General features: G+C 46.8%; 1 protein-coding gene across 3 annotated transcripts in view; it reads left to right on the forward strand.

Moving 5' to 3' along the window:
- The window catches only part of WDFY4 (WDFY family member 4), a 300,371-nt gene that overhangs the window by 73,975 nt on the left and 200,879 nt on the right, over window positions 1–25,517 (forward strand). For all 3 annotated transcript variants that reach the window (XM_034930476.3, XM_057298884.2, XM_057298885.2), the window contains exons 13-19: window positions 1,616–1,709; window positions 15,724–15,938; window positions 16,979–17,073; window positions 18,017–18,251; window positions 18,686–18,762; window positions 19,878–20,099; window positions 21,208–21,386. In XM_034930476.3, coding sequence (XP_034786367.2) covers window positions 1,616–1,709; window positions 15,724–15,938; window positions 16,979–17,073; window positions 18,017–18,251; window positions 18,686–18,762; window positions 19,878–20,099; window positions 21,208–21,386 — 1,117 coding nt within the window. The remainder of the gene's footprint in view (window positions 1–1,615; window positions 1,710–15,723; window positions 15,939–16,978; window positions 17,074–18,016; window positions 18,252–18,685; window positions 18,763–19,877; window positions 20,100–21,207; window positions 21,387–25,517) is intronic.

Raw genomic sequence — 25,517 nt, forward strand, 5'->3', positions numbered from 1 at the left:
ACTTTCTGTTTTTCATTTATTTGAAAAATGTTCACTCTTACTTCTTGGAATTGGGTTAATAACTGCTTTAAGGGTTTTGTCTGATAGTTCCAACATCTGTGACATCTCAGCATTGGCATTTGTTGGTTGTCTTTTTCCACATGAGATGTTGAGACTTCCCTGGTTCATTCTATGTTGAGCAATTTCAGGTTGTATTCTGGACATTTTGAATCTTATCTTATGAACTCTGGTCTTTGTTGTCATCTTATAGAGAATGTTAATGAATGTGTATATATATATATATATATATATATATATATATATATATATATATATCTTAAGGTAGGGAACTAGCCCACTTAGGTTCAGGTTGCAAGTTTCTGCCCATCTTCCCTGGACTCTCTGGTTCCAGTATCAGTTCAGTTTTCAAAGACTTTGCAGGGACATTTGATGTGCGCTCACTTGCTTCATGCAGTAACTGGTTGTGTGTGGTGGTTTACCTCCTAGTTAGGGTCAGATGCACATACACAGTCAGAACTGAGCCCAGAGGTTAATACACAACTTTGTGGTTACATTTTCCTCAGCTTCCTCTTCTTCATCCTTTCCTTAAAACTTGCTGGCTCCCAAGGGGTCCCTTCCTGCTCTGTCTAGAGTTGGCGCTTTTGTTTCTCTGTTCTTCCCTGTGTCACTGGTATCTGTCTCTGGGGCCATGCAGTGAGGGGAGAAAAGGAGAAAACAGCAATGGGAATTTTACCTACACTCTTGGGACTACAGGTCCTCTGGTCAGAGAGAAAGTTTCTCTTCACTGAGAGTTTTAGAGTCTGCCTGGCTGCTGCTGCTGTTGCTGATGCTGAGGGAATTGCCTGAAAGATGGGTTGGGAAAGAATGGGGAAACCAAACAAAGAAAATCCCAGGGGATTTCCTCCATGCTCTGTGACCTGTAAAACCTCCTTTCCTGCTCCTCAGACCAGAAACAGAGGACTTCTCTTGGAGCTCTTTCCATCATGTCTACACCTTGTGCACAGTTGTGAGTTTTAGGCTACCTGTGAGTTCACACCAGGGGATGCTGCAGAGGGGAAGCCCAGGAAGCTCATTGCCAGTTCATAGTGCTTGAGTTTGGTTTCCTTCTCTGCTACCATTTACTTTCCAGAGTCCTCCAAGGGCTGCTCCATGTGTTCTAAGTGTTTTAGTTGCATTCGGTATTCAGGGGGTGGGACAGAGCTGAGTGTGCTTACACCATTTTGAAGGGACCCAGAAGCCTGTGAGTGTGTGTGTGAGTGAGTGTGTGTGTGTGTTCAATATGAAACCAGAGCTTCTCAATCTCCCACGTATCTGGAGGGAAGGGAAGAAAACCAGGGAACTAACTTCACTGAGCATCAACTATGGGTCAGGCACTGTGCCTTGGAGCACAAAAGCATTCTTCTATGACTGTAGGGGGAAAGTGTGGTACTGTCAATGCCTTTTAGAGTTGGAGGAAATTAGGCTCGATGGAGTAGTTCAATGTCATCTAGGTAATAAGTGGTAGACAGGATGTGTACCATGATCTGTCTTAGAAAGAAAGATCCAGGAAGCTCAGTGAAAATAGAAAGAAACTGGAAGGTCCGTGTCTCATGTCTGGCTCTCCCTCTCTCTGCAGGATGGATGAGGGAGATGCTGCAATCATGCATCCCGGGGTCGTGTGCATCATGGTGAGGCTGCTGCCTCGGTTGTACCATGAAGATCACCCACAGGTACCTGATGTTGAATATGTGTGTTTTGTCATCTTCACATGACTGATCTCTCAAATGCCTTCTGACCCAAGACAGCTTTTTTTCCTTTTGTCCGTGTCTTCAGTGCCCTGCCTTAGCAGAGTTCCCCATGGGAAACACCTATAGTGGGAAAGTACCAGGGTGTCCTGGACACTTGACTGAGTTGTGCCCACCCTTGCAAGGCCATCCAAAACAGATCACTTCTGTTAACAAAGCTACCTTCTAAGAACAACAGCCAAACAAAAAAACAACTGAAAATAATTGAACCATCGTAAGGCAAGTCCCAGGTGTTAGGCTCAGCACCTGGCGTTGGTGGGAAGTCCTTTGCTCCCTGGCATGTTCATCTCTCTCCTGGATGCTGGCTGAGATCCTGGCCCTGTGCTCTGTGCAGCTCATGCACAGCTAGCAAGATGAGCATAGACACTGTCCACAGAGCCTGCCTCTATGATGGGGATGAGGAGGTAGTGACAGTGCAGACAGACTAAATAAATGAGCTCACAAATGAATATGAAATTATGAATTGTGATGAATGATATTACAGGGAAAAACAGGGTGCTGAGGTAGGAGAATGAGAATGGAGGTAGGAACAGATCTCATTAAATCTAATTTAGATAAAGGGTTGGAGGTCAGGGAAGCCGTCTCTAGATGGTGACATGTAAGCAGAGCCCTGAAGGGTGAGTAGCTAGTGTGAACTGGGTGGGAAGGGGCCTGCTGTTGGTGACTAGGGGAGGAGCAAATTGGAAGGGCCAGGAGCAAGGGCTCCCTGGTCAGGCGATGATGTGGATAATGGGGCATGCAGGCTTCTGGGAGCCTTGCCAATGTAAATGATAACAAGAAGCCTCTCTCACGTGAGTGGAGGGTGACACGATCAGATTTTGCGTGAAAAACATTGCATTGGCTGCTTGGTGGAGAATGGACAGGGAATGAGGGTTGAGAGGAAGAGGCAAGGGGCAAGAGTTAGGAGGCTCTGCCTGCGGTCCATGTGATGTGTGGTGATAGCTGGATTAGGGTGGTGTCTGTGAGAAGGTGTGAAGAAAGGAATTAAGAGACCTGTTCAGAGGCAGAATCACAGGCTTCCAAGAAGAGGAGGCTACAGGTAATGGAGAGGGCCAAGGCGACTCTCAAGTGTCTGTCCCAGCAGAACTAATAGCCTCATTGTGGGAAGGAAAACTGGTATGGGTGAGGGCATGGAGTAACAGAACAAGATGAAGTTGGAGTCAGCAGTCTTAAGATAAAGAACAAATACCTTAGAAGTTCCAAGAAACTGCTGGGCAGAGTTGAGGAAGGCCTGGGAAATGCACCACTTTAGGTTTATCAGCAGCCAAGGAAAGAGGATTCATTGGCTTGAGCAGCTACTCTGTCCCAGGCTGATGCTTGGCCCTTTCTTGGCTTATTTATTCCTCTTGCAGTTTTGTCGAGGGCATCACTGCCTGTATTTTAACCAATGGAGAAATGTGAGTTCAGACAATGCACATGACTCTCAAGGATGCCCAGTTGTGAACCTGGTATTGAATGTGGCCTTACCTTGGGGCAGGACTCCTGGTCTTCCCTATACATAGAAGTGGCTTCCAGAGGATGAATAGAGGGACCTGGCACTCCCAGGAAGCAATGAGGAGTCCAGCTTTGCTTTGTCCAGGAGTTCAGACGGAGGCAACATGTTTGGGGAAGAAATTGCTACTAGTTGGCATTATTAGTCACAGCCTAAAAATGACAGTGACCTCATAAAAATATTGCAAGTCCTCTGAGATCAGTGAGAAAAGTGGAGTGGCGGAGCAGAAGCTCTGGGACAGCAACTGTTTCCAGGAAAGGAAATCTGTAGTGTTTGGCACAGGAGTTAAGAAAAGGCCTGACCCAGTTTCATGTCTCCATGTCCCTTCTTTGGGGAATGGACTTCTTGTTCCTGCTCCTGTTCCCCTGCTGGAGAGTGATGGGAAAGTGCTGTGAAGCCAATGGCAGAGATACACATAACAGTGAGATTTGGGAAAGGGATAGGCTGGTATAAACTGGGATAGGAAGTTAAAAACATCCGTGTCATTTCTCATGGTTCTGTGGGTCAGGGATTCAGAAGGGCACAACAGGCATGGCCTGTCTGCTCCACATGGTGCTGGTGGGGTTGAACCTCCCAGGATGACCTCTTCAGCTGTGGCACCTCAGCAAGGCTGGCTCCCTGGCAAAGGGTTCCTAAGCTGGCTTAGCTGAGTGGCATACCTGGGGCCTTGGTTGAAGCTGTCAGTGGGATCCTGGGGTCTCCTCTACATAGCCCTCTCCATCTGGCCTCTGCCTGTGTCCCTCCAGGCAGACTCTTTAGCAGGGCACACAGTGGCTCCTGGCCCCCACAGGCACAAAAGCAGAAGCTGCCAGGCCTGCCAAGGGCTTAGGCCAGGAAAAGCCAGCTTTGGTCAAAGTTAGTCAGGGGCTCGGCTTAGACTTAGTAGGAGGGGACAAAAGCCTCCTCTTCTGTGAGGGGTGACAGGTGTGTGTAGGTGAGAGATGCCTGTGGGGAAATATCTTCAAAGATCAGCAGCTGTCATTACCTTACTCATCTAACAAATGGGTAAAAACATTTGACCCCTAAATCCCATCTTGTAGCCCGTGAATTACTTGGAGTCTGGGATCTTACATTCTCTGGCTTGGTATTTAAGCCAGGACCTACCTGGGACAACATGGAGACTATTACACATTAGACATCACCTCTGTGCCAGGAATGCTATTTCTCCAATCTTCACAGCAACCTTTTGAAGTCCATGAGATGCTTCCCATTCTGCAGGTAATTGGGGCTCAGGAAAGTTGTTTGGCTTTCTAAGATTGTGGTGATGGTGAGGGGAAGATCTGAAACACCTCTGGCCCAAGCTTAAGATATGTTGGATGAATGGGTTCCTGATCTTTGCAGCTCTCACAGAATGCAGGGTCATGCATTCTGGGCATGGCACACCTTTCCAGGTACAACAGCCTTATTGTGAGGGCATCTGGCTTCCTTAGCTGTGTTTCATACAACGCATTGTACTTGCAATTGGAAAGACACAGCCAGTGGTCTGGGTGGTCTTAGCAGTCAAACAGTTGCTGATGGATGTATTCTGCAAAACTCCACTGTGGCCTCTTACAGGCCTGGAAACTCCATGGATGAGCCTCAGTTTTAGATGAATTCCCTGAGTCATCACATCACCATATGGGGAAGAACCTCTGCTCTTTGCTTATCCTATGACAGTAATTGGACAAATGAAGTATGCAACTGATAATTCCATTTGGAGCGAGTTACTTTTTCTATATTCAGGTCACAATAAGTAATTTAGGAAAAGTCTAATTCTCCCTCGCTGTCTCTCAAATATGCAAATGAAATGTAGTGCATTTTCTCCAGTATTTTCTGCAGATGCCAAATCAGCAGCTATTAAAGTTGGATAATTACAGTAATTAATTTCTGTAAGGGAGTGGGGAAACCTCACAACAACAGATAGAATAGTGAATCAAATGAGAAATGAGACCACACAAGGAAATGCTGAAACAAAACGGCAGGCCTCCGCAGGTTTTGGTGTAGGAAATGGAGCAGAGAGTTTCAGTAGATGGCAGTGTTACTAGCAAGATGGAAAGTATGTTTCCTGTCATCTTCCTTTAGGTCAGCTTGGTGGTTCCTAATACTCCCTACATCTATACCCGCTTGACACTATTCACTTGCTCTCTCTCCTCTATGGATGAGAAACTGATGGCTTTCCAAAGTGCACATGTCATCTTGGAGGCCACGACTTAACCTTATGGGTGTTCTCTTCTAGTTTATTTCCAGTGATGGCCACGTTACATTTGTTCTGTGGTCCTTTCGTTCCAGAGGTTCTTTTCCCCTCCAAAATGCTAGCTCTACGAGCTGCTTTTGGAAACAGATATTCCAGCTGTTTTTCTGCTTCTGGCAGAAATTGGATAGTGGGATTTTTACTATGCACAATGCAAAAATGGAGTCCAGCTCAGTTCTTTTGGAGCTGAGTTGGCCCCAGAAAAAAGTAACTAATTGGGAATAAAGATACTTTCCCTTTCTAGCAGGCTTAGCAGCCATGAGGCTCTGTCATAAGAGATGTGGCCGTGGGCTAGAGCTCTGACCAGTATTGGAAGGACTTTCCAGTCCCAAATGCCATTCCACTTCCTGAGGGCTATGGCTTCTAATCAGGTCTTAACTGAGGGTGTTTGCTGTGCACCAGGCAATCACAATGCAGAGAGTGGAAAGCCAGGTCTAGTTTAGCAGAGGTTGGAGCCAGACTGTGTAGCTGCCCATGTGATATGTTTGCTTTTGTGAATAATTACAGAACACCTACTATGTGCCTTTGGGGATTCAGAGACAAACGTCACAGGACCTGTAATCTGGGTTTGAGGATGGGAGGCAGGGAAGTGTAGAAGACAGTAAAACAACATCCTGATGGCTATAACTGAGGTTTGCCCACAAGGCCTTGGGACACAGGAGAGGGAAAGACTCAGAGAGGTGGAACACCAGAGCTAGGCTTTAAAGGAAAGGGATGTTTATGACAGATCAGGTAGAAGAGGAAGGAAAGAGAAGCTCAGACACAGAAAGAAGCATAAAGATACCTATTTAGGGACTCTGAATAGTTAAGCTGGGCTAGAATAGAACACATGGATGAAAAGGCTAAAATAGAACACATGAATGGAACATATGGATGAGTGGGGCTAGAAAGGTCTCTTGAAGCCACATTGTGGAGGACCTCGAATGCTGAGCTAAGAGAATTTAACTTTATTGGGTTGCCATTCATTGACATCACTGTCAATGTCATCATTGTCATTATCACTGTGTTTACTGAACACTTACCATAGAGGGCAGACTTCAGGCTCTGAAAACAGCAGATTGTGGTCAAGTCTCAGCTGGGTCACCAAGCAGTCACAGAGCCATGGGAAAATTATTTAACCTCTTTGATTCTTAACTTCCTTTGTGTAGTGTGGGGATAATGTCATCTTCTTTGAAATGTTATTGTGAGGATTACATGGAGCAATGCATGGAGCTTAGCATGGTGAGCAGAACATGCACAGGGACACAGGACACACTTGCTAAATGGTGCAGCTACTATCATCAGTTGCTAAAAGCTTTACAAGCATTTTATCATTTAATCATTATAACAACCGTGCATGGTGGATATCAGTAGACCCATTTTGCAGATAAAGAATTGAAACTCGCAGGAATTAAGCAACAGAATCAATATTGCTGCACTAGTGAGTGTGCGTGCCTGACCTGAGGACCGGACCTCCTGCCGCCCACCAAGTTGCCTTTCTCATAGGGAAGTGGGAGGTTACAGAAAGACAATGGCACAGTCAGGCCAGGACATTAGAGAGACTATTATCATCCTCAGTCTGCATCTCGCGTTATTTTTGGGTGAATTCCAGAGATCTAAAGGCTGCAGTGAAGACACTGCTGCCATGGAAGCCTCCAGAACAGCCTGGCAAGACACTGAGAAGATTGGGTTCAGGGCTGCATGTATCTATCAACTCATTTATGCCTAAATTTAGAAAGGGTGCCATTTTCTGGAATTAGTCTGTATTTCAAACACTGAACTAATTGTATGAGTTTCAAGTAACTAAAATATTGACAGCACTAATAGCCCTGGATAGCATTGCATAAGGGCAGGCTATTTGAAAAGAGCCATTTCCACCAACAAGGAAATTGGTAAAGTAGGACTCTTGCTTTGTTAAATTATAACACATTGGACATCCCAAATACATTCAAAATCTGTTTCCTATGCTCTTTCCCACTGAGCCCCTTACACAAAGTATTTCTATTATTCCTCAGTGGAAAATCTCAGGTTCTGGTCAAAATCCAGGTGACTTCTCACGGTAGTCTCTTAAAAAGAGCAAATAGGGCCAGTTATGGTGACTCATGCCTGTAATTTCAGCACTTTGGGAGTCCAAGGCAGGAGGATTGTTAGAAGCCAGAAGTTTGAAACCAGCTTAGACAACAGCAAACTCCATCTGTACAAAAAATTTTAAAAAATCAGCCAGGCATGGTGGTGTGCACCTGTAGTCCCAGCTACTTGGAAGAGTGAAACAGGAGGATTTCTTGAGCCCAGGAGGTTGATGCTGCAGTGAGTGAGCCATGATCGTGCCATTGAACTCCAGCCTGGGTGACAGAGTGAGACCTTGTCTCAAAAAAAACCTAAAAACTAAAAACTAAAAAAGCCAACAGACATAATCTCACATGGAGAAGAAGGGATAAAAAGCAAGCTTCTATGGATGTGGAATGGTGGTATAAGTTAAAGTCAGATGGATTCAGCCCTGGCCTAATTATCAACTGACCTTGGTAATGTTCCTTTTCCATGACATACGTAGGCTACCTTGTTTCTCTGTATCTCAATTTCAACTACTCAGATTTGGCCTGGATCAGAGAGATCATAGACTCAACATCTCGGGTCCAGAGAGGTAATGAACATGCATAAGTGAAGCCAGGTGAATACAGTAGTCAGTGGTGGAGCTTGTGGCCAAAGGAGAGCACTTGCTCTTCTAAAGGTGTCTACATTTAATTAAGGGGACATGAAACAGAAGCAGAAGCCCACCCAAATGAAGCCCACCAAATGAAACACTTCTCTAGGCCATCAATTTATGACCCATATGAGATACTAAATTCCAGCTTTTTATAATCACTGCATGATGCAGTATCAAAATCATGAGCCTTGGAGTAAGGCTTGTGTAGGCATGGCAGAGCGGCCACCCATTAGCTATGTGGCCTGATGAGATTGATGGAACCCTTTTAAGTCTCAGTGTTCTCATCTGCAAAATGGGTGTGATGATATTTTCCCATTGAGAAAAGTAGAAGAGAGCATAGTTGTAAAGTCCTTAGTACAGTTCCTGCCCTGTGTATGCGTACATCAGAGGCTGGCTCCCTACGCCTGCTCCCTTCTCTTCTAGCTCTGACAGTCTGTGTTCTGGGTCATGGTATATAAAATTCTGAAACTATTAAGTGGAAGGTAATATATTTTAGGTATATTTCCAACTGACATTACACTATTGATAAATTAATAACAGGAAGTTGATATTGAACTGTATGTTAATATATCTGCTTATGAGTCAGAAGACTCAGTACTTTCTCTGGCTGGTTCTGCACTTTATCAGTGATCTAAGAGAAGCTGAGTGTAGCTGGCTTAAGATAGGGAGGGGCAGTTAGTCATCAGATGTTAAAATGGGGAGAAGAAGGGTCCCTGTCAGCTTGAGCGAGGGATCAGAATCCATGGGATCAAAATTCAGCAGAGACAATGAGGCCTGTGCCATGTCTGAATGCATGTCTATGCTGGGTGGGGAAGGACAGAAGAGTGTTAAGTCCTAGCAGGTTTAGGGCAAGGTCAGTAATAGTCCCAAGTGAAGTGAGGACATCATATAATGAATTTCACCTTTTAGGGGTGGGTGAGCTTAGCGTCCAGCTGGGTGGGCAGGCTCTGAGCTGGGGCACAGACATGTCCACTTCCAGGACCCCCAGAAAGTCAGGACCAAGCTGGGAGGTCCCGGGCAGGCAGGCTCTCTACAGATGGGGACCTTCTAGAGCAACAAGCCCTACTTTCATGCCGGGGACCACACTGGGGACTGTTGTACCAGGGCCTGGAGTGGGTGTTAGGATACTGATTTGGATTAGCCTGGGCCTGGGACCAGAGCTTAGAATGGGGACAACAAATTGGAGGGTAGTCCTGTCATCTGGAGCATCTGGTGGAGGCTGCTTCAGAGACTTGGGGGCTTCTCAGATCAGCTGCACCAGAAGTGGGTGAATCTCCAAGCAGTTCTCAAGAGCAAGGTCAGTGCTCGGTCTCCAGGCTTCCCAGCCCTCCAGGACTGGCAATCTGAGGAGTTCAGGGCTCCGTGCACAGTGTTTGCCTTGCCCATGCGCTGGCATGGGGCAGGGTATGGCCAGCAGCACAGCGAGCCCCTTTGCAGGGCACCCGAGGGCCCGAATGTTGCAACTCTGCCTCATGACCCCCCAACCTTTTGAAAGGCTCTGCTTACTCTCACCTGCCCCGCCTTCACATATGCTGTTTCCTTTCCCCGAAAGCCCATTTTCCTCACCTGCCTAGCTCTCTCTTCATTATCCTTCAACATTTCATTGGCACATCACTCTTTCTGACTATCTGTCAGCCCTCTGGGTTAGGCGCGCCTATTGTGTTTTAGAGTAGCCTGTGCTTACTAGGCGGCTATTCTGTCTAATGTCTAAGGCAGAGATGGGCACTAGGGAAACCAAGGTGAAGAGTCACGGGTCGAGCAGCCACCCACGGTGTTGTGGGGGTGGGAGAGGAGAAGAGAGAGAGAGAGAGAGAGAGAAAGAACCAGCCATAGTGTGAAATTTAACATGATTGAAGTATGGACAGTGCTGGTTGGGAAAGTCAGAAAAAGTTTCTTGGATGAAGGGACACGTGACTTGCCTCTTGAGTAATAAGCAGGAGCTCAGCAAAGGGATGGGATTGGAAAGGACATTCCCAGCTTCAGGCATTATTGGAAAAGGGCATGGTGTTTAGCAGAAGCTGAGACTGTCACTACGGCTGCAGTACAGAGGGGACAAAAGTGGAGGATAGGAAGAAAAATGGGAAAGAGAGAAATATGCTGTAGATGTGAGATCCTGGACTTCTGTTTACAGGACGAATTGCCCACCATCTGCATGTAATTTGGAAAGGAAACAGAAAGTTTGGAGCAGGCACCCACCCACCCCCATGGTTACAGATCTGCCTAGTTACGTTGAGGAAGCCAGGCCCTTTACATGTGGATTCTGCTGGTTCCATGGGGGTTGGAATCTCTTACACCTAAACCACGATCATAAACTCCCAAGCCTACCAGGCCATAAGGGCACTGTGAAGCAGCATATCAGGCTGAGGGACCGTGGCAAAATGGAAAGTTCATGCTCATATAAAGAGAGACATAATTCTAAGTAGGCAGTGGTAAAAGCCATAACTTGTCAAGTAAAGCTCATCCATAGGCCCCATTTATTGCTGGCATTTCACTTACAGTCTTTTGATAAAGAGCTTAAGTCACTTAAAGTCTATCATCTCTCTTCAAAATCATGAAGAAAAGGACATTTTGACCAAATTGGAACAAATCATTAATCCAAGTTTGAGTAGCTCAGTAAAGCCCCTAGTGCTTTCAGAGTGTCTGGGGCAGCAGGCACTGGGCCTCTCTGGTGGTTTTCATTTCTGTGAGGACGACTTTGTTCATATGCAGAAGACGCACATATCTTGGAATGCTGAACCCAACACCCTTGCCTCTTTAGGGGACCCATTGCTCCAGGACCCAGCGCTCGCTGGGCTTTGGGGACCATATTAATCTGGACCAAGAGAGAAAGTGGGGAACAGAGAGGGAGCGATACATAAGAATGAACATCCACAGCCGGACAGCATGGACTTAAAGGCTAGACCGTTAAGTGAAGAATGCAGAAAATTCCTTAAGGCTGCCCCGCAAATCACACTGTGCTAATTTGCCTTGCGGGCCCAGCCCGCTGGCCAACCTGGTGACCCTGTGCTCTTACCACTGAGTCCTAATTGCACCTCCACCCCGTCTCCTGCGTTGGAAGTAATATGCGTTAGGAAAATCAATCCATTTGTAGGGGGAGAAACCACACTGGTTTCCTGCTACTGCTCATATTTTCACTAAAACCCCATTTTACTGGAACTAACGTTGAAAAAAACAGCACATTTTATTCAAAACAAGGCAATATTGGTATTGACAGAGCTGCAGTGATAATGAGGACGATCAATTTTCTCTCCTCCATTACGGGGTATTGAGCAATTTTGGAGTAAACTTGTGGCATCATTAGACAAGATCAGCATTTCTCCCTTTTGAAAACTTTCTGTTTTTCTTTTTTGCATATTTAGATTTTAAGTATTCCTGCTATGTTGGGGGGAAAGAAGCAAAACCAAAACAAACCAGAACAAACCCAGAAGTCCCCAAAGCAATAAGTGAAGTGCTGGTAATAAAAACTGGAAATCGTAGACATTTCTTTTTAATTCTTTTGAATAATACATTGTGATGTTATTTTTGCCTTTTGGTTCATACAGACTGCATCCCAACTCTCACCCTAAATTGAAATAATGCAGTTACCACATAAAATAATCCAAGTTTTGGGAGATGAGATATTCAAGGCAAGAGGGTGGATGTTACTTTTCTGTTTTGAGAAGAGAAGCAGGGGCTGGGCTTGGGTGGATGGAGGAAGAGAGAGTTGGAGCCTCAGAAAAAAGGCCTTGGGAAGGGAGTCAAGGACTTCGGGTGGATTTCCATGGGGAAGAGTGAAAGTGATGGAATAGTTCAGAGCAAATTAACTTTGGCATTTCTGCTTTCAGTTTCTGATCCTTGTTGGGCTACACATGTCCATCTGCCAGTTCAGGCTGGCTGTGCAGATGCCACATTCTGGGGAAGGGGACCCTGTCTTCCAGGCAAGACCTCTCCTCCACATCAGTGACATCATGTGCTCAGGAAAACAGCAATGCTGGCAAATGGTCACATTTCAGAATGGCAAAATGCAGCCTGGGAAGGATGTCCCCCTGGAAAGTTAATCTAATGTCGTTTTATCCCCCTTCCCCCAGTGCTCACCTTTTAAACCAGAAAAGTTATTGAAGATGTCTTAGAGATGGGGATTTCTCTGAATGCCATCAGTGTGAGGCAAGAGCTACAGGGCCCATGTGTTTGGAAGGCAGGCGGGAGGCTGTGACAGGGGCCTGGGTGAGCCATCCAATTTTTAAAACAATCTAGAAATTGTTGATGAACAGTGTAAATATCTTTCTTCATACATTTTAATCCTTGAAACATACGTGCTACAAAACTGTGTTAGCTACATATGGAAGAACACTATCTTATTTATTTCTGTCACTTAGTGCTAGCAACATACTCGACCAATTTTAGGAGGGAACCCCTCAAATGACTGCCCGCGTGGAGAGGAGATGGTGGAATGAGGTGACTCTGAGCAAGAGGTTCGGGGTCAGTTAGGTTCTAGCCTTATCATGTGCTCTTGGCAATTTCCATCTCTGGGCTTAGCTTCCCCATCTGTAAAATGGGTATGATAATTGTGCCTCCCTCACAGGCTTCTCACAGTGATTGCATAATCCATACATGTCAAAATGCTTAGAAAAGGGCCTGCCGCAGCCTAAATACCCAGGAAATATTCTCATCCCAGGATAAAATTTGGCCCTCACAGTAGATGCCAGGCCTTGAGTCCCTTCTAACTTCAAGAGCCTTGTGAAATGTGTGAGAGGCTGCAGGGACCACCCCATCCGCTGTGCTCGATGTTGTAAATTCTCTGCTGGAGCACGTTTCAAACTGTGCTGGGACAATGTGTCTGCCCACGTGTATCACCTTTAATCTGTGAATCCCTTGAAAGCAGGGACAGTGTCTTATTCATCTTTAAATGCCTAGAGCTTTACCCAGAAGATGATGTTGAGAGCCACTTCATTCTTGTTTGAGAAAGAATAGGAAGAGAGGAAGCAGGGAGGACTCCAAGAAAGCTCTTACTGGGTGGTGTAACAGGTGGTCTGTGATGTGAAGAGACCAGACCCTAGTCCTCCTTAGAAAGAGATTATTCAGGTAGTGCATTCACAGCTTCTCCTGGCTTCACTTTGGTGGTCTAGAACTCATTTACATGGCCATTGATCTCCTTTCTTGAAACTACAAACTGCGGCAAAGGTATAAAACATGGAAAGAATGCTGGTGCCTCAGGTCGGGTTCCCTGGGAGTGGAGCCTGAGACAGGGGTCCAGGTATGTGGGATTTGTTGAGGGAAGTACTCGGGAGGGAAGGAGAGTGAGGGAAGCAGGGCAGGGAAAGAGCTGAAGGAGGATGCCCTCACAGCAAAGTCTTGTCTCAGCCGGAGCCCCTGGGATTCTGAGGCATGAATTGCACAACACAGTCCCAAGGGCACTGGCCTCATTGGCTCCAGCCTGGAGTATGTGTGTGTGTGCACACAGGCATGTATGGTGCATGTGGATGTGTGTGTGGACGCATGTGCGTGTACATGTGTGTATGGACGCGTGTGCGTGTGTATGTAAGTAGGGGGCATGTAAGTGTGTGTGCATGTGTATTTGGGTGGGTAGGGCTCCATGGCCCCTGGGCAGGGCAGCTTTTACCTAGTGGAGGGCAGTTCTTTTTTTTTTTTTTTTTATTATACTTTAAGTTTTAGGGTACATGTGCACATTGTGCAGGTTAGTTACATATGTATACATGTGCCATGCTGGTGCGCTGCACCCACTAACTCGTCATCTAGCATTAGGTATATCTCCCAGTGCTATCCCTGCCCCCTCCCCCCACCCCACCACAGTCCCCAGAGTGTGCTATTCCCCTTCCTGTGTCCATGTGATCTCATTGTTCAATTCCCACCTATGAGTGAGAATATACGGTGTTTGGTTTTTTGTTCTTGCGATAGTTTACTGAGAATGATGATTTCCAATTTCGTCCATGTCCCTACAAAGGACATGAACTCATCATTTTTTATGGCTGCATAGTATTCCATGGTGTATGTGTGCCACATTTTCATAATCCAGTCTATCATTGTTGGACATTTGGGTTGGTTCCAAGTCTTTGCTATTGTGAATAATGCCGCAATAAACATACGTGTGCATGTGTCTTTATAGCAGCATGAGAAAAAAAATGCTCATCATCACTGGCCATCAGAGAAATGCAAATCAAAACCACAATGAGATACCATCTCACACCAGTTAGAATGGCAATCATTAAAAAGTCAGGAAACAACAGGTGCTGGAGAGGATGTGGAGAAATAGGAACACTTTTACACTGTTGGTGGGACTGTAAACGAGTTCAACCATTGTGGAGGGCAGTTCTGCAGAGAAGGGGAAGCCGTGGCAGGTATACCTCTCATCTGGTGAAGGAGATCTGCATGGAGCACAGTAGCATCCACTGGGACAAGGAAAATTCCATTAAGATCTAACCTGTATCCCTCTCACTTGATACGACATCTTATCCAGCAACAAAAGAGAATGTGGACAGTCCTAAGAGTTTTTGTAAAGGAACATCCCACCAAATCCAAACCCTTTATCCAGGCTGGGAAGGATAATTCCAAAGATTTATATTTTTACAATGAAAGAATGATTGTAAAAGCAATGTGTGGTATTAGGCTCAAATATTTACTGAGCCCAGTCTATGCACTCTTTTCTATGTGCTTCAAAGGACATAAGCAGAGGGAAGTAGCTGGAAACCTAGTTCAGGGTTAAGATAAGAGCACAGCTATTCATGTGGCAGCATGTGCTTAGGACTGAGGGACAGGCACAGGATGATGGGAGGGTGGGCGGAGGGAGATGGCACCCAGGGGATGAGAGTGGCTTCAGCAAACGCTTCTCCCCAGAGACTTTAGTTGGCCTGCAGACTTTGAGTGTGGTTTGAGATGTCCGTGGTGGGGCCTGTATCTGTCAAGGCAGAGTGTGTATGTTTGGTAAGTGGTACTTCTTTTAGTCTTGTACTCCCAGGCAGATTCCACCTTTTACTCCGGGGGTGCGAACTCCAACACAGGAACTGTTAGGGGAGTAAAGCCAAGCTGGGGGGATGTTGGACCCCTGGAGGGCACAGCTCCCACCCAGCACCAGCCACCTTCCCCCCACAGAGGTGCAAGCCAGCATGGCCAGATCGTCCCATCTTTTGAGAGAGGCCACAAGTCTGGATTTTTATGTGACATCTTCAGACTTTTCAATGCTAGCAGTTAATTCAGAAACTGCTGAAATATTGTGTGGGTCAAACACAGCACGTCTACGAGGCAGACGCAGCCTCCTGCCTGCTGGCATGTGGCCTCCATCTTTAGCCATTGACCTCTCCCCACACTGACCTGGGCAGCTTGTGTCCTGCCAGAGGCTGCCTCCCACAGACTTGCCCCCCTCCAGGTGAGGAGGGCACTGGAAGAACCCTGAGACAGGCGTGGGTGTAGTGGGGATGGGGTATGGTGGGCGCAGTCTCCTTGTTCCACAACTCACCCCAGGCCAAGTTGGAGCCTATCAAAGCTGTCCACAAGGTGTTCTGCCCTGGAGGGCTCACAGCTTGCTTTGGTCACCTCTTAGCTTTCCGAGGAGATCCAGTGCTCCCTGGCCAGTCATATCCAGTCCCTGGTGAAGTCGGAGAAGAACCGCCAGGTCATGTGCGAAGCAGGCTTGCTTGGGACCCTCATGGCCTCCTGCCACAGGGCCCTGGTCACCAGTGGCAGCCCCCTCCACTCACGCCTCATCAGGATCTTTGAGAAGCTCGCTTCCCAGGCCATTGAACCGGATGTGCTAAGGTACCACATGCTGCATATTCAGTGCCGCCAAGCTGGGCAGCCATGTCCTTTGCAGGGCAGGGGTTGCACAATGGGCAGTGGAGAGACTGCAGGGACAGATGGAGGGCACGGCTCTGTCCTGGCATTCAAGGCTGGAAGTCCATGGCTGAGCCTTGGGTCTATGCCAGGCAGTGTGCAGGTGCCCACAAAGCAGACATAGCCCCCTCTAATGGATCACGTGGGGGCTGTGGGGGGCTCCAAGGAAGTGGAGCTGCATTCCGAGGCCTGTGGAGTTCACTAGACAAAGAGAGGAGGGAACTGGGCCTGGAAGGCTCTGCTGGGAGGGGTGGGGCTGGGAGGGGCTGACTGTGTCCTGTAGGGAGTTGGGCAGTAAGCATGTAGGGACTGCAGACATGGAGGAGGATGGGGCAGAACCCACCTGGATCCTCCAGGGGGCTTTCCTGCTGTCAGCCTCTGCATGAAGCCACATTCCTGGAGAGCCATGGCAGGGAGAGAAAGTGCAAAGGTGCACAGGGTGGGAAGCAGGGAGCAGACGTGGAAGACAAGAGAGCAGAGGGAAGGGAAGCTACTGGGGAGGGCAGGAGTCTCCTATGCCACCTGGAGTGCCTAGGGCCATGCACAGAGCGGGGGGCCCTGCTGCTTATACACAGGAGCAAGTGTAGAGGGCACACAGACAGCCTTTCCAGCCAGCAGACATGGGACCCAGGGGTGGGCACGACAGCTGCCAGAGGAGGCTGCTGGTTATAGTGCTGCATGGGAAATTCCATTAGAAACTTATAAACAATTACGACAAATTTACTTTGTGACATTATTTTTTGTTATGACATCCATCTTGAGGCTCCTAAACTTACCAGCTCTCTGGTCTGGTCTGGCTGGCAGGGCAGAGACACCCTGTCTCCACATTGCTTTCAGAAAGGGTGTTCCAGTGGGGCTGGGAGGTCAGGGAGCTCCAGGCATCTAGGACAGTTGTCAGGATAAAGTTGGAGAACACTGTTGCTAGTAAAATGTCTTCATTTTTTCCTCTTGTATGTTATGTTCAGACAGTTTCTAGGTCTTGGAATTCCCTCATCTCTGTCGGCCACAACAAAAATCCTTGATTCATCTCACGCACACAGAGGCAACCCTGGGTGCTCAGGTGAGGACAGTGGCAAGAACGGGGCAGGTTAATGGGAATTAAAAGATGATAGGCATTCCTGATGAGGGATCCTTTACAACAGGTGGGAAAGTAAACAGGTTTAAACATGGTTTTGCCTGCTGCTCAATGGAGCAACTGAGGAAAAAGCAAAGAAATTCCTGGTCTCTGGAGAAAGACCATATCCAGATGGAGAAAGATGAACCCCCACCCAGACATATAAGACAGATGATCCCTTTGGGTTCCAGATTATGGAAGCAGAGACAGAGTTTCCTTCATGACACAGCAGTACGTGGCGCTGCACTAGACAGAGGTGTGCAGGGAAGACTTCTGTACAGCTCACAGCTCAAGGGCATGTCAGAGCCTTGGAGGCCCAAGATGCAGGTGGTACCCCTGTGTCAGGCCTAGTACCTGGGGAATGTTGGCCAGGGGACCAGCTTAGAGAAAAGAAAGTCGTGGACACCTTGAATGTAAGATCACATAAGACCTCAAGGAAACAGGCAGGCCCAGTGGAGAAGCAAGGGTGCGGGATCAAGCTTGGGGCTGACAGCTGCGGTGGGAGCCCAGAGCTTACAAGGAGAGGCTGCTGTGAAGGAAAGTGTGGGCTTTGTGAGCAGACACAAAGCTCCAGCGAGTAACTCCAATGGGGCAAGCCAGAGACAGAGATGGCAGCAGTAGAATGTGCTATGCTGGAAAAGGGATCTGTGCTGGAATGAAAGAAAAGTTTCTAGAAGGAGCAGGTTAGCAACACCGTTCCTTGTTATCAGACTCAGCAGGGGGCCCGGGCTGGGGGCCAGGGAGCCACCCTCGCTGGTGCTTAGGGAGTACCTGGTGACTGTGCGGAACCCTCTTTCTGGGCTGCGGCAGATACTTTGGGGTTATTGTCAGAAGCGGGACAGAAATGCTTTGAGCAGAGACACATCTCTTCTCTTGCTTGCTGCCCTAGGGTCACAGACTGCACAGGGCTCGGCTGAGGGGCCCTGGCCAGCTGCCCCAGATGCTGGGCTGCACCCTGGAGTCACACAGGCCCCGCAGCCCTTGGGGGAATCCCAGGATTCAACTACTGCTCTTCAGACGGCGCTGAGCCTCATCTCCATGACCTCCCCACGCAACCTGCAGCCTCAGAGGGCAGCCCTGGCCCCATCGTTTGTGGAATTTGACATGTCCGTGGAAGGTTATGGGTATGACAGGCTTTCACATATTTAAAATGCACTTTATTAATTTTGCAGTGCCTCTGATGAATTATAATATTGATTGCAAACTTGTAGTTCCCATTGAATCTCACCACTCAGCAGAGGAAAATGTCTGGGTCATGGACACCCGCCTACTCAGCGGCCTCCCAGGGGCTCTGTCCCCAGCTATGGAGGGCCAAGACCCTCTTTTCCCTGGTGTGGCTGCATTCTGGAACACTCTCCCATCCTGCCTGCAGTGCAATTCCTTCCCTTAGGCATCCTACCAGCACCAGCTACAGTCCATCCTTGGGACCTTATGGTCTAAGGAGGGTTACAGTGCCGGCAGGAGGGTAGAGTGGGAAGATGTCATGGCCCAGACTAGCTGTGTCAGTGCAAGAGATTGGCTTGCAGTCCAATGATCTGAGACAATTTTCTATTTCCAGCTGTTTGTTTATTCCAACCCTGTCCACAGTTATGGGAACCAGCACTGAGTACTCTGTCTCTGGAGGAATTGGGACAGGTAGGTGTTTTTCCCAGATGGTTTAGCTCTCCATCCCTTCCAAAGTATGAGTCTTCAGATAGCCTTGATTGCAGATATTTACTTGGTGTTTCAATAAAGTGTGAGCTGTGCTGGGCATGGTGGCTCACACCTGTAATACTGCAATTTGGGAGGCCAAGACAGGAGGATTGTTTGAGGCCAGGAGTTCCAGGCTGCAGTGAACTATGATTGAACCACTGCACTCCAACCTGGGCTACAGTGTAAGACCCAGTTTCAAAAAAAGAAAAGCAAACATGAGTCTTGCCTTGGTCCTGAGTATCTGCAGATGAGTTGTTCTTCAACTTTGCTCCTCTTTTAGAGCAAGATGTTCTGTTCATTGTGCATCCCAAGGGTCCAGCCTATAGCTAGGGACTCAATTGACATTGAAAAATTGGCTCATTTCGCTGGTGACTGATGTAGGCTGAGATGGACACATTACCTGCCTTAGATCTCTCTCTAGAGAGAAATATGAGTTGGGCTGATGGCCGTTGAGAACAGACCAATCTTTGGCAAGTGGCTTCTATGCACAGCACTGCACTTAGCTGAAAACAGGCTGGGTGGGACAGTGCAAGTGCCTGATGCTGCCTGAGCCACACGCTCTGTTAGGAGAATTGGGTTTGGGGTTTCTATGGGATCATGGGTGCTGGGGAGCCATTGCCTTCATGACGTTTTTCCATGTGAGTTGGCACCAAGTCTGAGGACGCAGCAACTGATCCTGCCTGTTCTGTGAGGACAATGGACCTGTCTGTATCGCCAACCCTGTTATGTGATGGGAGGGCACGTGGCATTCCTAGATTGGTGCCCTTTCCTATCCAAGGTTCAGCTGAGCTAGGCCAAGGTCCTCTGCCCCACAGAGCACACTGCCTGGCTATAGATCAGCTGACCAGGAGCCCATGTGTGACGGACCTCAGGGAGATCGAGATCTTCTCTGCTCCCTTGGCAAGGCAGCATGCCATAATGGGGAGGAGACAACTGGTGATTAGGCAAGACACACAGTAGGTGCTGCACCTGGGCTAAATCAGCACCACAGTGAATCTGAACATGCATGCTCAGCAGGGCAGAACAAAGCCTGAGGGCATGCCTGTGTTCCCACCCAGGTGCCACCAGACCGTTCCCTCCTCCTGGAGGTCTGACCTTCTCCTGCTGGTTCCTGATCAGCCGGCATGGAGCTGCCACTGAGGGCCACCCGCTGCGCTTCCTGACGTTGGTGCGCCACCTGGCCAGGACTGAGCAACCCTTTGTTTGCTTCTCCGTCAGCCTCTGCCCAGACGACCTCTCCTTGGTTGTTTCTACAGAAGAGAAGGAGTTTCAGCCTCTGGGTAAGGTGCTGGGATCCAAAGCCAGTTTCATCCACATGTGGGGGAAATGGGGCTAAGTCAGAAGCTGTCAACACAGGTGTGGTTAGAAACCTGGTGACCTTCTGTTTCTCTTCATCCTTTGAAATTGCTCCCTTGGGTTCCACACCTGGTGAAAGGTCTACAATATTTGTTGTGGTTCACTGTGGCCTGGGCTCTAGGCTTGTAAGTGTCAGGCAGATGAGGCCCCGGCCCTTGGCACAGCTTCAGAGATGATGCTCAGTGGCTTTTCAGAAACTTCGCCCTGGCAGAACAGTCACAATGGGACCCAGGGCTTTGCCTTGCTGGGACACAGGCTGCATCCTCTCCTGAGTGAGGTTTGTGAAGAACACACACAATTTAGCTGGAGCCGAAGCAGCTACAGACATATAGGCACTCCCACATATGCTCAACCCCAAACCCAGAAGGCTGGCCCATGCTTGGCATGGCGCCCAGGGCCACCCCTCCTTTGGCAGTGCTAGAGGCCAGCCCTGGCTCTGCCCTTTGGAGCCCAGCGTTGTTCTCCAGGCTCATTTGCCTGAGATGGTCAAGTCCAGTGGATTCTGGCCACTTGTTCTTCTCCTGTGTCCTGAGAGTGTCACTGTTTCATAGGGAAAAACACTGGGAGGCCCTATGAAACAGTGGAAGTGGCTGACACCCTTGTACACAGCACAACTGCCTATCCAACTCTCTGGGACTCGGCCTACAATGGAGTCTCTGTGGAGGTAGTCTACCTTGGGATAGACCTGAAGCCTGGCTTCTGGGTTTGAATCCTGGCTGTATGACCTTGGGCAAGTCACCCAACCTCTCTGTGCCTCAGGATGGTAAATTGGGCATGTATGAGCGCCTACCTCACAGGGCTGTGAACATGACATGAGTTGATATTTGTAACATGCTTAAAACTGGCACAAAGGAAGAGCTCAAAGAATGACTGCTGCTATTGCTGCTGCTGTTGTCATTTTTCATGAGAGGAGGGTCTAGGGCTCCATGGTACAAGGCCCAGTGGTTGACGTCTGCCTATGCCCTCCCCATTCTCCTGGGTTCCTGCAGTGTAGCACCACACGTGAGACTCAGTGTTCATGCTGTCTTCCAGATGTCATGGAACCTGAGGATGACTCCGAGCCTTCTGCAGGATGCCAGCTTCAGGTCAGGTGTGGCCAGCTCCTGGCTTGTGGTCAGTGGCATCACTTGGCTGTGGTTGTCACTAAGGAAATGAAAAGGCATTGTACAGTTTCCACCTGTCTGGATGGACAGGTCATTGGCTCTGCCAAGGTGAGATGGCTCCTCCAAGCTGCACTTGCCCCACAACCATACCTCCTGCTACTACCCTGAAGTGGCCTCGGTTTCATTCTATGTTTTTGTTGTCGTTTGTTTGTTTGTTTATTACTGGTAGGGTTGGCATCTAATGAAATCTGCCTTACTGTTCAGGAAACTTGGCTGAGCTCAGACATGAAAAGGACATCTTTAGAAAATGCACTGAAGGTCACACTACCAGGGCAGAAGGCAAGACATGCATCCAGGTCTCTAAGAATAGTCATGTTCATGAAAATAGAAAACTCCAGAATGAACAAAGCAAAGCTTCTCATTTTGAGGGGCAAACTCCTCAGGGAGGTCTGGGCAGGGCCTAAGGTATGACTTTTCCAAGAAGCTCCCAGGTGAGGCCAACGCAGCTCATCTTTGCACCACACGGAGGAGCAGGACACTAGAGTGGGCAGACACCAACACGTGTCATCAGATTTAGAGCAAGAACCATGAGGAAGGTAATAGAATGCAAATGTATAGCTGGAGGAAGCATCTCATGGCTGTCATTTAGAGACACCCCAGGTATAAGAGAAAGCTGGGGAAAGGTGGAGCTGGCAGGCGCCAGCAGCCATTGTCAGAGAAGAGAGGGCCCAGAGGACCACAGAAGGCAGGTACGGCTGGATTTTCACACAAGTTCCAGGGAGAGCATCCCAAGCTGGCTGCATTTTAAAATCACCTGCAAAGGCTTTTTAAAGTTCTCTTGCACAGGCTGCATCCAGAATAATTACATCAGAATCTCTCTGGGTCAGGTAATTTGACAACTTACTAATGTTTGTCAAATTTTCTAGGTGATTCTAATATGCAGCCAGAATGGAGAACCTTACATACACAGGGTTTCTGGATTCCCCCTAAATGCCATAGTGTTCCTCCCCTGACCTTGCCCAGTTGTGACCACCAGTAATATCTCCAGACATTGCCAAATATACCCTGGGGGTCAAAGTTGTTCCAGGTTAAGAGTCATCAGATGAGAACAAATTCTTAGTCCCAAATTCTGTGGGACACATATAGGTGAATTTGATACCATCTGCTGGTAAAGTTCTGTTATCAAAAAAAAGGCAGTGATGACCAAATATATATATATATGTGTGTGTGTGTGTGTGTGTGTATATATGTGTGTGTGTATATATATATGTGTGTGTGTGTGTATATATATATGTGTGTGTGTCTATATATATATATATATATATATATATATATATATATATGTTTTTTTGAGATAGGATTTCGCTCTTGTCGCCCAGGCTGGAGTGCAATGGTGCGATCTCAGCTCTCCGCAACCACTGCCTCCAGGATTCAAGCGATTCTCCTTTCTCAACCTCCTGACTAGGTGGGATTACAAGCACCCACCACCATGCCCACTAATTTTTGTATTTTTAGTAGAGACGGGGTTTCACCAGGCTGGCCAGGCTGGTCTCAAACTCCTGACTTCAGGCGATCCACCTGCCTTGCCCTCCCAAAGTGCTGGGATAACAGGTGTGAGCCACTGCGCCAGGCTGACCAGAAAGATTTTGACAGGGGCATTGAAAAAACAGGTCCTTCAAAACATAGTTAACCTTTTCTGCAACTATTAACAATATCAGTCCTCCCTCCTTCTCTTTCTCTCTTTCTTCTTTTCCTCATTAAATATTTATTGAGCACCTGTTATGTGTTAGCTAATATTTTAGGTGCTAAGAATTGTTTATGCCTATAAGCTAAAGACCTCCAGGAACATACATATAGTATAAGGTGCTAAGAATTGTTTTAGGTTCTAAGAATTATTTATGCTTATAAGCCAAAGACCTCCAGGAACATACATATAGTATAAAATAAAAATTAGATTTAAACTGACTATAGCAAGAGATTTCCTATCCCATGGGGTAGTAAGGAGTTAGGAGTGGCTTGTTACAGAAACTAGATTCATTTTAGGTGATTTTTAAAAGGGTTTAAAGAAGTGGAGGTCTGTCTGTTCTGAATTGGGTGCTGCTGGAAAGAGGTGCAATTTGGTGACTGTGAATGTTAATAACTTTTATCCAGAAGGTAGAGACACGGAACAGGGCTGGACTTATCATTAGAGAGGAAGCAGAAGTCCCTCACATTAGTTGGGATGGGAGGTGTGGTGTCTTTTGTAGTTGCAATATCTTTGTTTTTATCTGTTTAGGCTCAATTACTGAGTTCACTTGTTCTTGTCTTCTTTCACAGAATATGTTGATATTTTGTGAAATACTTCATATACCTTGAGGCATGTCTTATTGATGTTTGTACCTTCCTTGAACTTGGCGCAGGGGCTGACACACAGTGAGCATGGAATAAACACTTGATGAACTGAATTGAATGTGCAGCCACAGGAGGAACATGACTGGCTGGTAGTGTGGTTGGGTGAAGTGGTACAGGCATTAACATCCTCCCTGCGGGACCTGCTAAGCCTAGGACCATCAACAGGGAGGTCAGGAGTGGTGTGTTGCTATATGGAGTGGCCAAAGCCAAGACTGACAGAGTGCGCTTTCCAAAATAATCTCAACAAGTTGGGTCAGGACCAGCAAGTGAAACTCAACCAAGATAAACATAAAGGCCTGTGTTTTGATGCAAACATCTGTTGGACAAGAGTAAGATGTGAGAACTTCAGCTTAATTTGACTAGTTTAACAGCCCTTCTTAAAATGCTGAGCCTTTGTTTTTATTGCCAAAGGAAACTTAGATAAATTTGGAAAGATATGGAGCATTTTAATAGTTTGAATTGGGCAAAATGATTTGGGAACGATATGAGACATTAGACATTTATTAGGCAACCTGAATGGGGCAGTGTGCATACACTGGGAATTTGGAAGACAGGAGCAAGGTGGGTTGGAGGGGTGAGTGGTGCTTCAGTGTGGGAGAGAGAGGAGGACTCTGTGCCTGTGAGAACAGAGAGATAAGAGAGCACAGAAAATCATACTCCTGGCAAGCCTTGATGGCTGAACAATTGGTTTGTTTTTATTTGAAAATCTCACTTAATTGGTAGGGTGAAAAAGAATATTTCTGAAATTCTGTAAACTCTCATTTAGAAAAATACAGTCATCCCTCAGTTTCCTCAGGGGATTGGCTCCCGGACCCTTCCTGGATACCAAACTGCATGGATACTCAAGTCCCTTAAATAAAATGGTGTAGTATTTGCAAATAATAGATGCATACCCTCCTGCATGCTTAACTAAGCTCTAGATGATTTATAATACCTAATACAATGTGAATGCTACATAAATAGTTGTCATACTGTATTTTTTATTTGTATTTTTTATTGTTATAGCACTATTTTTTATTGTTCTTTTTCCTGAATATTTTTGAGCCAAAGTTGATTGAATCCAAGGATATGGAACCCCCAGATATGCAGGGCCAATTGTACATATTTATATATGTACAATTGTATATATCTTATGTATAAAATCAAAGATGTATATATCAAATGTATATATCTTATATATAGTGATTTTATAGTAATTATAAGAATAATATAAATGCATTTTGAAATAGCTCAAAAATAGAGAAAAGATTAGCTACCCTCCTACTACTTTATCATATTTTGTAATTTCAGTTTTATCCCTTTAAAAAATAGTGTGGCCTCGAAGTATAGAAAATCTTGTATACTACTTAGTTCATTTAACCTCTCATTTAACCTAACACTTAGGCTATATGGTATAGCTTATTGCTCCTAGGCTACGAACCTAGACAGCATGTTGCTATACTGAATACTGTAGGCAACTGTAACACAGTGGTGAGTATTTGTGTATCTAAACACTCTAAACATGGAAAAAGTACAGTAAAAATATGATATTATTATCTGATGGACCACCATTGCATATGTGCTCTGACACTGACTTGGAACATTGTAATGTGGCACACAGCAATATATGGAAGTATACTTGGAAATTCATCCAAACTTTTGCCTGTAGCCACAGTTCATTCTTTTTTATTTCTGAGTAGTATTTCAAGGTATGGATGTGCCATAGTTTGTTTAGTCATTTATCCATTGAAGGACATCTGGGATGTTTCAGGTTTTGGCTATTACAAATAAAGCTTTGTGAGCATTTGTGTACAGGTTTCTGTGTGAATTTAAGTCTTCATCTATCTGGGATGAATTCCAAGAGTTCAA

Source organism: Pan paniscus, chromosome 8 (genome assembly GCF_029289425.2).
Source record: "Pan paniscus chromosome 8, NHGRI_mPanPan1-v2.0_pri, whole genome shotgun sequence".
NCBI classification, from domain to species: domain Eukaryota; kingdom Metazoa; phylum Chordata; class Mammalia; order Primates; family Hominidae; genus Pan; species Pan paniscus.